Genomic DNA, 16134 nt, shown 5'->3' with positions numbered 1-16134 from the left:
ATTGACAGAAACTGTCTAGGGAGCTAGGCTGAGTGTGAGAGAGAGACTCTGAAGAGGGAGTCTTAAGCAGTAAGGTCTTCACAGATGTAGCGAATGGTAGGCCTTCGGGAAAAGCTAGATATGCATATTATCTATTTTTATTAGGGCAATCAAGAGATTAAAAAAATCAATCGTGATTAATCACACTGTTAAAAAAATTGTGATCAGTCACGCTGTTAATAATAGAATACCATTTACAGTATTTAAATATTTTTGGATATTCTCTACATTTTCAAATATATTAATTTCAATTACTACACAATAAAAGTGTACAGTGCTCACTTTATATTTATTTATTACAAATATTTGCACTGTAAAAAAAAAAAAAGAGAAATTGTGTATTTTAATTCACCTAATACAAGTAATTCAATTTACCACCGTTCCAGAGGATATGCGTCCATGCTGATGACTGGTTTTACTCAATAACGATCCAAAGCAGAGTGGACCGATGCATGTTCACTTCCATCGTCTGAGTCAAATGCCACCAGCAGAAGGTTGATTTTCTTTTTTGATGGTTCAGGTTCTGTATTTTCTGCATCTGAGTGTTGCTCTTTTAAGACTTCTGAAAGCTTGCTCACACCTCGTCTCTCTCAGATTTTGGATGCACTTCAGATTCTTAAACCTTGGGTTGAGTGCTTTAGCTATTTTTAGAAATCTCTTTGCCTTCTTTGCATTTTGTCAAATCTGCTGTGAAAGTGTTCTTAAAACAAACGTGTTTTGGGTTATCATCTGAAACTGCTAGAACATGAAATATATGGCAGAATGTGGGTAAAACAGAGCCAGAGACATACAATTCTCCCCCAATGAGTTCAATCACAAAATTAATTAATGGATTAATTTTTAATGAGTGTCATCAGTATGGAAGCATGTCCTCTGGAATGGTGGTTGAAACATGAAGGGGCATATAAATGTTTAGCATGTCTGGCATGTAAATATCTTGCAGTGCCAGCTACAACAGTGCCATGCGAACGCCTGTACTCACTTTCAGGTGACATAAATAAGCGGGCAGCATTATCTCCCATAAATGTAAATGAACTTGTTTGTTTTAGCGATTGGCTGAACAAGGAGTAGGACTGAGTGGACTTGTAGGCTCTAAAGTTTGACATTGTTTTGTTTTTGAGTGCAGTTTTGTAACCAACAAAAAAAAAATCTACATTTGTAAGTTGCACTTTCACAATAAAGAGATTGCACTATAGTACTTGTATGCGGTGAACTGAAAAATACTATTTCTTTTGTCATTTTTACAGTGCAGATATTTGTAATAAAAAATATAGTGAGCACTGTACACTTTGTATTTTGTTGCAATTGAATCAATATATTTGAAAATATAGACATCCAAAAATATTTAATTTCAACAGGTGTTAATAGTATGATTAAAATTGCAATTATTTTTTTTAATCACAATTAAATTTTGAGTTAATCATGTGTGTTAACTGTGATTAATCAGCAGCCCTAGTTTAAATGAATTATTACTCCTCTGAGTTCTGTGTTAGTATGCCTAGTAAAGAATCTATTTGTCAAAAAATATTTCCTGAATCTTTTTTGTTGTCTGCATTGTTACAGACATAGTTGCTGACAGGTATTTTGAAATAAATTACCAAAATAATTGAAACTGGTGTGATTATATTGTGGTGTTTTGACAAAATATGCAGAATTTTGCAGAATTTTGAATTTTTTGGTGCATGATTCCCCTGGAGTAAAAGAGGCCAAGGTGGGGATGAGGTTATGGCTGAGGTTTTCAGAAATTGTATCGGATCGCTGTACTTCAAACATAAATACACTTCTTCCATTACTTCACAAGATAAAAGATGGGAGAAGTAATTTAGGATGAGACTTAGCAGCCCCTGTTCTTTCTGAGCATTCTGCTTCCATTTCTGAAGGTTTACAGTATTTCTGTTCTGTCCAGTAGTGTGTCTGGAAGTGTGGAAACCAAAACAAAAAAGGTCAAGTCATCCCATCAGTACGGTTGCAACTCTAATTTACTTCAGTTGGGTCCTCAAAACTTAGTGCAGTCTTCTGAGAGACTTTTCTGTTCTTTCTGGATCTGCTCTGTGAATATTAGCTTTGTTTGAACTTGTGTCCAAATCTGACTCCTGTCCCAGGCATTGAAACCTTAACAGTATAAGTCAGACAGATGTTTTAGACATTCCTGAGGTGCTCTACAAATCTGAACATATGCAGTAACTTCTTCTCCTAGCCAGACTTTTTACTCTCAAAATATCCTTCAGGAATATTTTCAGCCTTGGCTGAAGGAGCATCTCGAAGAAAAACAAGGCTTCTGTTAGCACAGGCAGCACTCTTTCAACATTGGTAATTCATTCATTGTAACTCAGGTGGGTTTTAACGCTCTAGAGGTCTGTACTTAGTCTGCCGTACACAACATATAGTTGTGTATCTATAAATAGCTGTTCATTTAATCAATCTTTTGTTTTCTTGACTCTTTACCATATGTTGGCAACCACCCTCTCCATTCCACATACAAAATTTCTTTTAAAGCATAGAGGTCTCCCTGAGGTTCTCTGTCTTTTTAAAGAAGAGCAAATTTAGTTGCTGGTGAAAGGTGCCAGGTGGACTGTCCATAGGACAAGTCACCTTTATCTACAGAACACATACTTTACTGGTGGTTTCATTGTGCCTCAGCCCTGTGTGAGAGGGATAGTTGAATGCATCCAGAGACCAGCACAAATAATATAAAGTAGTAGTCCCCTAAGAGCTGGACTGGGGCCACCAACTAATTTCACATTGGCCACAGCTGTCGGATGTTAATTTGTCAGTACTTACCTGAGATGGATTCATACCAGTCTCCAAGAAGTGAAAAGCTGATCGTCCCCTGACTAGTCCCTTTGAATCATGAAGTTCTCATGCCCTGGGACACATACATCGAATGACACCAGAGTGCTCCCGTAGAACTAGAAAAATCCCCTCATTTGTTCTGGGGGAAATGTCTCTAATAGTAAGATTAATAAAAATAACTTTCAGAAATGGACAGTTTAAATGGCGTCTTTGTACTGAAAAGCCTATGTGCAGACCACCTCAGTATGGCTTTTTTTGTGTGTCTATGTATACTTTTTCTTTCTTTTTTGCTTCATTTAGTTTGACACTGTAATTGCAGAAGCGGCCAGCTGGATGTCCGGGAACTGATCTCTCTCTACCCCTTCCTGTTGCCTACTTCCTCTTCATTCATACGATCTCATCCACCTCTTCACGAGTACGCTGATTTAAACCAGCTGACCCAAGGGGACCAGGAGAAGATGACTAAGTGCAAACGATTCCTCATGAGTTATTTGAATGAAGTCCGCAGCACTGAAGTTGCAAATGGCTACAAGGAAGACATTGATACAGCTTTGCTCAAGCTGTATGCAGAGGCTAATCATGAAAGCCTTCTGGATCTACTGGTCTCGGAGAATTTCTGTCTTCTAACAGACAGTGCTGCCTGGCTGGAGAAACACAAAAAGTGAGACATTTCATTAGATCACCAACTCTGGGGTGGGAGTGGGAGAAATGTTTTGTTTTTGGTCTGTACATTTACCAGTCACTTAAGGATTTGAATCCATTTCTCTAGATGTCCCAGTCAGACGAGGCTCACTTTAGTTTGTGGTGTTGGTGTATGCACAAATGGCAAAACAGCATACTTGACTATTTGTTTTAAGAGATGGACTGGAATGTCTGGGTGGAGTTGAAGCTCAAACTTGAGGTGCATTGGCAGAGCTGTGTGTAGGGAGCTTGCAAGCCAGCAATTTTATGCTGGTTCAGGCAAGTACAATTTGAACTTCTTTTCATAATTAACGAGCTTGAAAATGAAAACTTTGGGGGGGAAATATTCCCCTTGAGGTTAGGAAACTGTTCAATTGCCTGATCCCTAGGTGTTTCTAGGCTTAAAGGACCTCAGCTGTTGTTTGATACTTTGTAGTAGTAGGGTTGCCAACTTTCTAATAACACAAGCGAACACCCTTTCCCTTCTTCAAGGCCCTGCCCCTGCTCGCTCCATTCCTCCCTCCTTCCGTCGCTCACTCTTTCCCACCCTCACTCACTTCCACCGGACTGGGGCAGAGGGTTGGGGTGTAGGAGAGGGCTACAGGCTGGGCCAGGGGGTTAGGGTGTGTGTGTGGGGGGGGGGGGTCCAGGTTCCCAGCAGCGCTTACCGAAGCGCTCAGGAAGCGGCCGCCAGGTCTTTGCAGCCTCTAGGGACCTGGTGGCCGCTTCCGGGGGCCGCACGGAACTAGGGCAGGCAGGGAGCCTGCCTTAGCCCCGGGTCAGCAGTGCCTCTTTTCGAACGGGCGTTCCGGTCGAAAACCGGACACCTGGCAACCCTAAGTAGTAGTTAAAACTAAATGACTTGTACAGTATTGAACAAATGATAGAGTGACTGGTATGACCCTTTGTGATCTGAGAGACAGTGTGACAATTAAAAGTGGAACGATAAGAATAAAATGTTTCTTTGTTGTTGAGATGTCTTGCGCTGGGAGAAAAGACACCTTAGTACGTGAACAGAACTACTTTTAAGTTGAATTCTAATTAAATCTATAGTTAAATTATTTAGTAGTTAACTTTAAAACTACTAGTTTATTCACTGGTCAGAAACTTCATGTTTGAATTCTGAAATCTGATATTGGTTTTCCTGCTGGTGCTTCCACTGAATTGAGAAAGGAAGAAGTTATGAGAGCCCCAAAGGGGTTTATTTTGGAATACCTTAGAAGGGGGAGGACCCAGAAGAGAATAAAAAAGTAGAGAATCAAGTGCTTGACATTCAGCACTGTTCAGAAAACTTTTTACAGTAAATGTACACATAAAAAGTGTGAAAACTAACTTTAAGCAATGTGTCTGCACCTTTCTCTATTTTTTTTCCCTCTCAGACATCCAAAAATATATTACACAATAGTATAGCATAGGATAGGCTGGACTGGAAGTCTCAGTTGTGATTTTCATTGGATTTAAGAGTGTTTTACTGTTTCAATTGTCCAACAAATCCACTTGATGACAAAGACTTTACATGACTAATTTTAGTTGGAATAAATATGAAAGGCAGAATTTTAAACCCACGGAAATAGGCATTATAATGGAAACAATGGAGAGCCATACTATAGTAGAACAAATTTTATAACATGGCAGACTCTTGTTCTGAACTGCGTATTGCTGTGTCTTGACACTAATCTACATTGCAGTAAAGAAAATCAGATTTTTTTAAAGAGGAGGTAGAGTTTTATAAATACTATAGTGTAAAAAAGAGATTTTGGTTGACCAGCAGCTGTTAATGAATTAGAATTGCTCCACTGATACTTAATATAGAACTTTGTGGATGGGTGAATTCTAAAATGAAGGAAAGCATGACATGTATGAAGACAGTAAACCACTGCTCTTTATCCTTTGCAATTTGTACCATATTTAAACTGATGAAGAGGATCTAAGAACTTAAATGTTCATACATTTTTTAAAATACAGGTATTTTGCACTTGGACTCCTGTATCACTACAATGGTCAAGATGCTGCAGCACTTCAGGTTAGAATGACAAATCAGTATTTAATCAAAATGGTATAATAAAGCTTTTGTTAGTTCCTTCATAAACCATCCCGGAAATGTGTCTAAGTAATTTCAAAATTTGGCATATATCCACAGCAGGATGAACTTTCTCTTAAAACCTAATTCCTCAGACTGGTTAAAATGTTAGAGAAATAAAAAGTCACGTAAGTGATTATTAAAAAAATTATTTTCAAGATAAACTTTTATACCTTAATAATTCTTAGCCAGAATTATGATGGGTTTTAATGGACATAAAAATCCCAAGTGTGTGTGTACTTACCCTAGTTACTGTTGTGATCATATCTGTGCATCTTCAGCTAGAAGCATTAAAATGTTCTCAGTCTCTGACAGGAACCTCTCATACTGAAGAACTATCTTGGTAATTTCTTTAGAAGATAGTCCCTTCAGTAGATTGTAAAGATGTCTTAAGTAGCTTGTGTTTTTCTGTTTTCTTGGGATATGGTTGTTTCCTAGATTTAAATAAACTTTGACTTACATATATTTGACTAAGTAAATGAGGCAGTAGTCACCTGAGTGATCCTGGGCGGAAAAGCAGCCTCTGGATATGCTGTGGTGTTTAATTGTGCATCAACAAAAACCGTTCCAATATTTCACAGCCATATTTGTTCATTTAAGAAGTTTTTTCCTATGTTCTGGTATTTCCTATAAGGGTTTAATCCCTTCTTCAGGGTCTCAATCAATGCCCATTAAAGTTAATGGTAAGACTGGTCAGGTCCTTGGTGCAGAAATGAGGTGGTGTAGGATGAGCAAAATCATTCAGCATATAACTTCTTAACCCAGTAATGCACCTGATAGGTGCTGGAACTGGGGGTGCTGCCACACCCCCTGGCTTGAAGTGATTGCCATTATTTACACCACTACCCCGATATAACGCTGTCCTCGGGAGCCAAAAAATCTTGCCGTGTTATAGGTGAAACCGTGTTATATTGAACTTGCTTTGATCCTCCGGAGCATGTAGCCCTGCCCCCCCGGAGCACTGCTTTACGAATTCGTGTTATATCGGGTCATGTTATATCGGAGTAGAGGTGTACATGGTTTACAGTTTGGTTCAATGGCTCTTAGCACCCCCACTATAAAAATTATTCCAGCACCCCGATTCCCATGAAATAGTGTCTGCCAGCTACTTAGCCTGGTTCTGACAAACTTGTATGAACTCCTGTAAATGTGGTAAGTTGATTGCAGCTGCTAGGCAAACTAATACACTTTGGCAAGTTCTGCATTTAGGAACAAAATGAGCATTAAAGAAAATAAGGTTGCTTTTTACTAAATTGCTGTCTGATTAAGTTATTTTGAACCTGTGCTAGAATATTAAGAGCAGGATTCAAGTAGAAACCAGAAGCTGAATGTAACTTTAGAGCAAAGAGAGCAAATTCCAAACTGATACTGTGAAAAAAATATTTCCTTGCATATAATTACTGTGCAAGTCACTGAGGCCAAGAACTTTAGCAACATTCAAAAAGGGATATCCAGAGTTAGTGCTAACAAATTTTAAAGGAATATTAAACCTCCGTGCTTCAGGATTTAAGCTAATCTCTAACCATTAGGGACTAGGATAAGGGATGAGAGAGAGAGAGAGAGAGAGTGTGTGCATGTGCATGCACTGAACTCGATAGGAACCAACAACCAGGGAAAGATGTACAATTGTAATAATGTTGCTGTAATTTTTTTAATTGAGCAGTAGACTTGGTATAAGATTTTAAGTATATTAAAAGCAAACTCCTAAGAAGTTTAATTCTTATACACTTTCTCTGTTTCAGTTATGGGTGAAAATAGTTAATGGAGACGTTCAAGATTCTACACGTTCGGACCTCTATGAATATATAGTAGACTTCCTTACCTTCTGCTCAGACCAAGAACTAGTGTGGAAGTATGCTGAATGGGTTTTACAGAAAAGTGAGGAGGTTTGTGATTGTATCCCTTCTTAAAAAAAATAGTTATAGAAAAAAATTTCTTCCCTTTCATGTTTCCCACCCCTCTAAATCTTTCAGTCTTAACTATCGCCGATCTACTTTGTTTGATGAAAGTGCTTCATTTCAGAATTTGCAGATGTCTACTGTGAACAATAGATTTAAAAACAATATTAAGCTGTCATCTTAAACAATGGAAGAAATTACATTTTGTATGCTAAAGGGGATTTATATTGGAGTTTTGCTTCATATTAACAAGGATTTTTGTGTGTGTTTGAAGATTAAAACACAAGCTGATGTCTCATGTTAGTAGTTCAGTACTGGTAGTATTCCATTGCTCTAAAGGGCTGCAGAAGTGGTGACGTGTGTGGGAAAGTGGGGTAAGCAACCTTTTTCTCTTGGCAACATCTGTGCTGCTTCAGGAGATAGATGGCTTATGCTCTTTACCTACCAAAATCCAAGTGCATCATTTCTGTAATATCCACGAGTATTTAATACTCCAGTCTAAATGCCAACTGAGTGCTTGTGCTAGAAAATGCACAAGTCGCAGCCTTTGTCCCATGGAATTTACCATCTAAATAGGTTCTAGTTATTTCTGAATTAAGGCATTGTTGTTCCATCTACTATTTAGCATGTAGACTTAACTGATACTGAAACCAGCCTCCTGGATCTGTACTGTCACAGTATCAGAAGCATGGTATTTAATGCCACAATTAGTAAATCTTGTTGATTGTAGCCATTATAAAAGCTTATTAATTACATTTACTTAAAGGAATCCAGAGAGAAGGTTGAAAATCTGAGCTGACATTCTGACCTTTGACTCTTCCTTTTTTGCCTTGTCCTTTGTGGTATTTAATATTTTATTATGCTTCTCTCACATTCATGTCCTGGAATGAAAAGTATTTGTTTGAAAAGGTCCCTACCACAAAAGGCTTACAAATTGGGCAATGTATCGATTCTGAATTGGGGCAGTAGGTATATGATGCATCAAGAAGCAGTGACTGAGCAGCCCAGTTCAGTAGGTTTTGTTAATCCATTATTTTTGCATAGTGTGTGTTCTGGATATTTTGTATTTGATTTCTTAATTTAATCATTAACAAAAAAGTGAATGCTTAAAACAAAAAATAAAGATGTCGTCTGACTTCCTCAATGCAACTAACTTGTTATAGGTTGGAGTACAGATTTTTACGAAAAGGCCTTTGGAAGACCAGGGAAAAAACAGCTTTAATCCAGATAACGTCATGAACTGCCTTAACAAATACCCCAAGTCACTTGTTAAATATCTGGAGTACCTAGTCTTGGATAGAAAAATAGAGGTAAGCTCTTCAGAAATACCACAAAAAAGGTTGATTCAGTGTACAAGCTGGGATACCTCAAATGGAGAGCCTGAAGTAGACAATTAGACTTCATAAGTGTTTCTTGGCAAATTTGAACATTTTGTACAATGGGTTTTAAGTTTACCCAGAAGGTAGAGAAAGAGAGGATGATCTTATGACTAGAGTGTAACCATGGGAATAAGGAGATCTGGCTTCCATTCCCAGTTCTGCAACATTGTGCTTCTGTAATATTGTGCAAGTCACTTAACCTCTCTGACACTTTCTCCATCTCTGGACAAGGTATGCTTTCCTGCCTCATTGGTGAGGCTTAAATCATTTATGGGAAGTACTTCGAAATCTTCAGCTGGAAGGAGCTATGGAAGTGCCATCTATTACTAAGGCTAAGACTTTGTCACGGATATTTTTAGTAAAAGTCAGGGACAGGTCATGGACAATAAAGAAAATTCACGGAAGCCCATGACCTGTCCCTGACTTTTACTAAAAATATCCATGACAAAATGGGGAGCCCTTGGGAACTCTGGGGCCCCCCAGCACCTGTGGGGCCTCGGAGCTCCAAGGTCCCCCTTCCCCCATGGCTTGGAGCTGTGGGGGCCCAGCCAGGAGCTGTAGGGTCCCCCGCCCGCAGCAAAGAGCCCCTCGGTGCCTGCAGCAGCGGGAAGCTCTGGGGTCCCCCTACCTCCCATGGTGGCAGGGAGCTCCAGGGGTCCCTCTACCGCGGGCGGCAGCCAGACCCTGCAGCTTCCAGCCGCATGTGGGCTGAGGTCACGGGGGTCTTTGGAACTCACAGATTCCATGACTTCTGCGACCTCTGTGACAAAATCGTAGCCTTATTTATTACTTATTTATTAATATGATGCTATTCATGTGCATAGTGCAGTAGACATGAAGAATGGTGAATAAACAGATACGTTTCCTGTTGCAAGGAGTTCATTACTTTAATAAGCAACATACAGACCAGACTGGAGGGAAAGTTGTCTACTAAGATATTTTTTTTTAAAACTCTTTAATTCCAATTGGTACACCTGCACCAGTGGAAGCTGTATTGTGGACAGGTTTAAGTGCTTTTACCACAAGAGTTAAACATCATGGTGCTAAACGCACCTCAGCTGGCCTGAGCTTGTGTGTGCTTCCACCAGTAAACTTGCAACCAGAGGGAATTAAAGATCTAAAACATTCTACTGTAGGCAAGGTCATAAAAAAACAATGGTTGAGCAATAATTGCTAATCTTGTTACACTTTGATGGTGTTTCTTTTAACTTCACAGTTTCAATATTTCAGAGGCAGGCATGGGTGGGAAGGATAGCTCAGTGGTTTGAGCATTGGCCTGCTAAATCCAGGGTTGTGAGTTCAATCGTTGAGGAAGCCATTTAGGGATCTGGGGCAAAAATTGGGGATTGGTCCTGCTTTGAGCAGGGGGTTGGACTAGATGACCTCCTGAGGTCCCTTCTAACCCTGATATTCTATGTTCTTCAATCCCTATGTAAAGAGCTGGAGGAACACAACTTAAGTCATGTAGCACCCTTGTAAGATCACAAAGCACTTTAGAAATTGCATATACAGGAATCGTTTACCCAGCACTGACATCCAACAGCCCTCAGATTGGAACACAGTAGCCTTTTATCAGTACACAGCAGCACTATACAACAGATCTTAAAACTGAAGCAAAACCTCCTGAGGCAGGTAAATGGTGTTACACTGAGACACAAAAGGAAAGTGATTTGATTTGACCCACATAACAAAGCAAAGCAATGATGAGGGGGGGGGAGACCAGGACTTCGGGTGCCTAATTCCCCAACTTGAACTGTTAACAAAACTTTGCATTCTTGGAATAAGTTGGTGGTTTCCTCTTCCCACCATTGACTAAAATCCTGCAGTGGAGGCAGCCCTGACCATGCTAATGAGCATACTTGTTTCCATGAAGCAGTGGCATTCAACTGATGTCCTGAATATTTCTTAGGTAAACCACTGTCACCAGATTACTGACTCTGTTATATTACATAGTTTGAGGTAATGTACAGGTATGCACGTGAGAAGAAACCATTTGAACTACTCATATACTCTGGGTTCTAAATTAATTATTGCCACTCAGTCCTAAGAGTCATTGTGGACCATTTCAGTGAAAACCTTTCCTCAGTAATGGTGGTTCAAAAATTATCAGACTTAAATTTTACTATGTAAGGTATAGTGAGTAATGCTGAAAATGTTATGCCATTATATAAACTATGGCATACCCTCAGATTAAGTACTTTATCCGATTCTGGTGGCCTTACCTCCAAAAGTATATCCTAGAAATAGAAAAGGTCCAGTGAACAGACTTAAAAATGAAGAGAAACTAATTAGATTAAAACTGTTCAAATACAGAGGAGGGAGATATAAAAGGACGTGACAGAAGGATACGTTAAAACTATTATCAAGAAGGTCGGGTGCTCTTTTTCATACTCTCAAAGTACTAGACCAAGGGTTGCCCAATGAAATTGGAAGGCAGCAAAAATGGAACTGATAAAGGGAATTTTTTATTTTATACACCACAACTCACCTGTGGAGCTCATTGTTGCAAGAAACCGGAGTAAAATAAGGATTTGACATTTTATATAACTGGAATATCTGCTGTAGTAATAGGATACATATAGGGAATATAGACTCAGTTTCTGCTCTAATGGACCAATCAACCATCAGATAGTATACAGGACTAGAAGAATCATTGACTGAAGGGACAAAAGACTTCAGAACTTACTAAAATCTTCTGGAGAGCACAGTCTATAAGATTAAAAAAATGTTCAATTTATTGGGCAATATTTACTGCACACGTCAGTGTACTTGCACTAAATATCCTGTAAAGACTAATCACTGTTTAATTTGGGGTGAGTGGGTTGTCTGTCTTGTAATTGCATTTTTGTACGTATTGAATTAATCTTGTCCTTTATGCCTGCAGAAGGAAAAGTATCATACCCACTTAGCTGTGTTGTATTTGGAGGCAGTGCTGCAACTAAAATCTGTGACCACAGACAATTGTGCAGAATTGACTGAAACACAGACTAAGCTACGCAGTCTTCTTCAGAAATCTGACTTTTATAGAATTCATTTTATTTTAGGTAAGATAAGTACTTTTACCCTGTTATAAATGAAAGACAATATTCTCCTTTGACAGCTTCTGCTGAGACCTGGGTAGGTGTGGAGATGGAACAGGTTTGAGGCCCACTGAGAGGATGGAAACTTTTATTGCCTTTATCTGTGCTATACCTGTTACATGGGGAAAGCATTGTGGTTTCCAGTGCCACCAAACTGACTCTGCTCATGAACCTAAAACAAAAATAGAATATTTGAGCTCAGTCTGCTTACCAATACACTGAACTGGCTGTTACTGTTTTAATAGCAACTGAAATTACATACCCTAGTCACTCCTTATCAACCTGAGCGAACTCTTTTTATGTTGCACCATATGTGCACCTGGCATTTAGCAGACAAATATGACAGTGCCAGTCATTGAAGATGTTAATGTGTAGGTTAAAGCCTAACCAATGGTAAAGGTAGTAATGTATAAACAATCCCCTTTAAAATCTTACATTTCAGAGCAAAGAGCTGCTAACTTTTGCAATACCTAAAATTGGAAACACTGAATTGCTATTTCAGAATTTTACATGAACATGGAATAAATTGGTAGTGAACTAAAGGTAGGCTTAACCACCTTTTGGCTTACTCATATGTGGAGGTTCGAAATGCACACTAGTGTTTTCCCAACTGAAAATAAAGCAGCATATTTTGGAAGGAAATTACTTGTGTTTACATTAAATTTCTGCAGTTGTGCTGCACCTACTTATTGTAAATACATTTGCTGAAAATTAAGATTTCCCTCCTTAACAGGAGATTTATAGATGGATTAAATTATCCCCCTTCTCTGACAGGTGTTAACACTTAATGTTTTGGCAGCTGGAACACAGTTCTGGGATTAGTATTTGTATGGTCTCTCTTTCATAAAAGGGACATTTGCTCAACATACTGTGTTCTTTTTGGACTTGAAAGATTCCAGAATTTGAAGGGAGGCTGAGAAATGTACTGACTTCTTGTGCTTTTCACAGTTCACAATATGGACTGAGGTACACTGAGTCCACAAGGTAGATTTATAGAAAATATACTTATTTTCAGGTAAAGTACATGGAATGACACTGCCTTTTGTCACCTAGATAGTTGTATTTTGCCATTTGTTTTTTCCCTTAAGTTTTGATTCCTTCTGGGGCAGCAAATAATGCCCTTTATTGAACAGAGCACTGTCTTAAATTGATTCTCTTTTGACAGATAAAATCAAGGGGACAGATCTTCATATGGAAAGGGCAATACTGTATGGGAAATTGGAAGAACATGACAAAGCTTTACATATCCTAGTCCATGAATTAAAGGACTTTTCTGCTGCTGAAGATTACTGCATATGGAGCTCTGAGAGTAAAGATCTACCATACAGGCAAAGGCTTTTCCATATGTTGCTCTTGGTTTATCTAAATCCAGGCTCTTCGGACTGTGAACTGGTCATGGCTGCTGTAGATCTCTTGAATAATCATGCTGCTGAATTTGATGCAGCCCGTGTCTTACAGCTTGTGCCTGACAGCTGGTCAGTACAGCTCCTCTCCCCATTCCTGATAAGAGCAATGAGGGAAAGCTTTCATACAAAAAGAATGACTCAAATTACACTTGGGTTAGCAAAAGCTGAAAACTTAATCTATAAACATGACAAGGTGGGTGTATTGCTTTCTTTGTTATAATTCAAATACATGGATTTTTTTTATTTTTCTATAAATTAAGGTAGTTGATTCCTGAGGGGAAAAAATCCTTCCCTTAGTTCTCTTCAGTTATCCAAAATTATTTTTTCTCTGGTTGTACCTCCAGTTCTCAGGACAGTTCTGATAACTCTACCCAGGGTTAAATTTCAAAAATTGTGACAAAAATGATTTCATTTTCCCTTTAAAAGGGGATGGTGTTCGGCCTGGGTAGAGTAGTGGCTAGCTTAGTGTACTTTGTTTAGGTTGCAAGTGAAAGAATTTGGTGTTCCCAGACTAATGCATGTGTTGTGCACATCTTACCACCCTTTGTGTTTAGTTTTATGATTAGCATGCTCTCCTTGAGAAACTCAGAACTCTAATCAGGATTGAGATGTATTGGATAAACTTGCGTGGTAACATTTGCACGGCACTCACCCCAACTCAAGCCTACTGGATCACTTCTGTAAGCACAATGTTCACTTGAGAAACCACCTTCCATCCCTGCTTAGTTATATTACGTAACGCTTCCAATTTGCTCTTATGTCCATTTAATTGAGAGAGTTAACAAATTGACCTACAGAATCTGATTGAGACAAGAATCCATGGGCTAATACATTTCCGGGGAAACTGAGTAACATACACGTGCAAAACTTGCTATACATTCCACATAGTTACTTGGGATGTGTCAGAATTTGAATCAAGTGCCTTTTTTTTTTTTTAAGTATTAATTAGGAGGAAACATGGAATAGTTACAACAAACTGCTGTTAATATGCAAAATTAGTCCAAGTTAATTTAAATAATCCATGTAATTGGGCTTTATAAATTCCAATCAAGTGACCCAGGTCTTTCCACTCAGTACAGTTCAGCTAATGTAGCTGTAATGTAAAAAGCTTTAATGGACACTGTTGTCTTACAAACAACCTGATTTGTTATGTTGTTCTAGTTCCCTTCCTAATTTGCAGTGATATTGGATTCATGTTTTTTTCTCCTATTTATAGGTTAAACTAAAAGGAAGCCCAATTATTCTTTCGGACAAAAAGCTCTGCCAGGTGTGCCAAAGTCCTTTCTGTGAGCCTGCATTCGTGAGATACCCGAATGGTGGTATGGTTCACACCCATTGTGCTGCAAAGAGACTCATGAATCCTAACATGACCCATCACAGTCAAACTTGAAGTATGTTCCAGGTTGCACTAGTTTCCATGACTTACTTCTTGGAAAGCGTGCTGGATAAAGAGCCAAGTGCAGCTACTTTAACAATAAATCAAGATGAAGAGATTATCCTGGGGCTAATGGGAAGATTTCAATAAATGTGAAATATGGCCACTTATCTGCTGTTCTTTATGAATGTAGACAGCAAAGAAAATATTAACCATCAGAAATAGAGACACGCAAGAGTAGGCTCTTCTGTGTATAGTAATAAAAAAAAATCAACCTTCTGAAAGAAAATAAGCCTTTTCTTCACAGAAAGGATGAATACGGGGCAGACTAATGTTTTTTAAGGAAACTTAAATTTGCACTGAATGTGTTGCTTATAAACATGGTGTGGCGGGGAGAGACCCTATTATTCAGGAGTCAGATATTGTCTGTCTCTAGAATGCTTTATGAAGAGACTATACAGTGTTGTAGCCATGTAGAGAAGAGACTGGCATGATGCAGCTTATTCTCAAGAAAAAAATGCATATCGATTGTTAGCTGCAGCATGTCCTCATTTCTGCTGAAATCTGTTCCACAGGATCACATTATGAACTTGTTCTGTGCGCTACAAATTGTTGGCTTTTGATGCACTTTTTGTCTCCCCCGGCCCACCCCGCCGCCACGTTCTGCTGTATTGTTGTCATAAAACAAATTTAAGTACTGTCCTGTTGCTAGTTTCTACTGTTTTGCTGTGTCTAAAGTAATAAACTCAGTGGAAACTGATGGCCTCATACAGTCACACATCTGTATTTGAAAAACCCAGTCATAATGAAGCTGTCTGATACAGTCTAGTTAGACCCTAGTCACTTTTTTGTTGGGGAAAGAGGCTTCAATAATTTTTAATATGGACTTATTTATTAATATGCAAATATACTGTAAATACAGTTGAATAAATTGGTTTTATTATTGAATGTCCTTGGAGGATAAACATGTAACCAATGATGTCAAGAGTATGGGTTACATTATAAATGTCTGCTGTAATATAACTTTATGACAGCAAGCAGAGACTTCAGTGGAACTCCTTGCAATAGTAAGGGTCAGTGCTTTGGGATCCCTGTGTGAGATCTAGGACCTAGATGGAAAGGGGAGGAGAGGTCGTAAAGAAATCAGTAATGACACCCCCAGGTGCTAGTGAATTTGGTATGATTTAGTAAATGCTCTATAAATTCTGAAGTGTTCTGTTTAAGAGACAAGATGGGTGAGGCAACATCTTTTATTGGATCAACTTCTGTCAATGAGAGAGACAAGCGTTCGAGCTTCCACAGAGCTCTTCTTCAGCTAACGCTTTTTCTATAATAATTTAAAAAATAACATTTACTGATCCTGTGAACTCTTCAAGATACTGTTTAACCAAATTTTGGAAGGA

At 38.7% G+C, this 16134-nt stretch overlaps 1 protein-coding gene across 1 annotated transcript in view; it reads left to right on the top strand.

Moving 5' to 3' along the window:
• The window catches only part of TGFBRAP1 (transforming growth factor beta receptor associated protein 1), a 52400-nt gene extending 36955 nt beyond the window's left edge, over positions 1 to 15445 (top strand). Inside the window, exons 5-11 of the mRNA XM_065419135.1 lie at positions 3152 to 3493; positions 5479 to 5536; positions 7336 to 7479; positions 8655 to 8801; positions 11755 to 11914; positions 13116 to 13549; positions 14573 to 15445. Of these exons, the coding sequence (XP_065275207.1) occupies positions 3152 to 3493; positions 5479 to 5536; positions 7336 to 7479; positions 8655 to 8801; positions 11755 to 11914; positions 13116 to 13549; positions 14573 to 14746 (1459 nt within the window). The 3' untranslated portion in view covers positions 14747 to 15445. The remainder of the gene's footprint in view (positions 1 to 3151; positions 3494 to 5478; positions 5537 to 7335; positions 7480 to 8654; positions 8802 to 11754; positions 11915 to 13115; positions 13550 to 14572) is intronic.
• The last annotated feature ends 689 nt before the right edge of the window (positions 15446 to 16134 follow it).

Source organism: Emys orbicularis, chromosome 1, assembly GCF_028017835.1.
Source record: "Emys orbicularis isolate rEmyOrb1 chromosome 1, rEmyOrb1.hap1, whole genome shotgun sequence".
NCBI lineage: Eukaryota > Metazoa > Chordata > Testudines > Emydidae > Emys > Emys orbicularis.
Note: the sequence above shows the minus strand (reverse complement) of the source record. Positions and strands in the feature narration are given on the sequence as shown.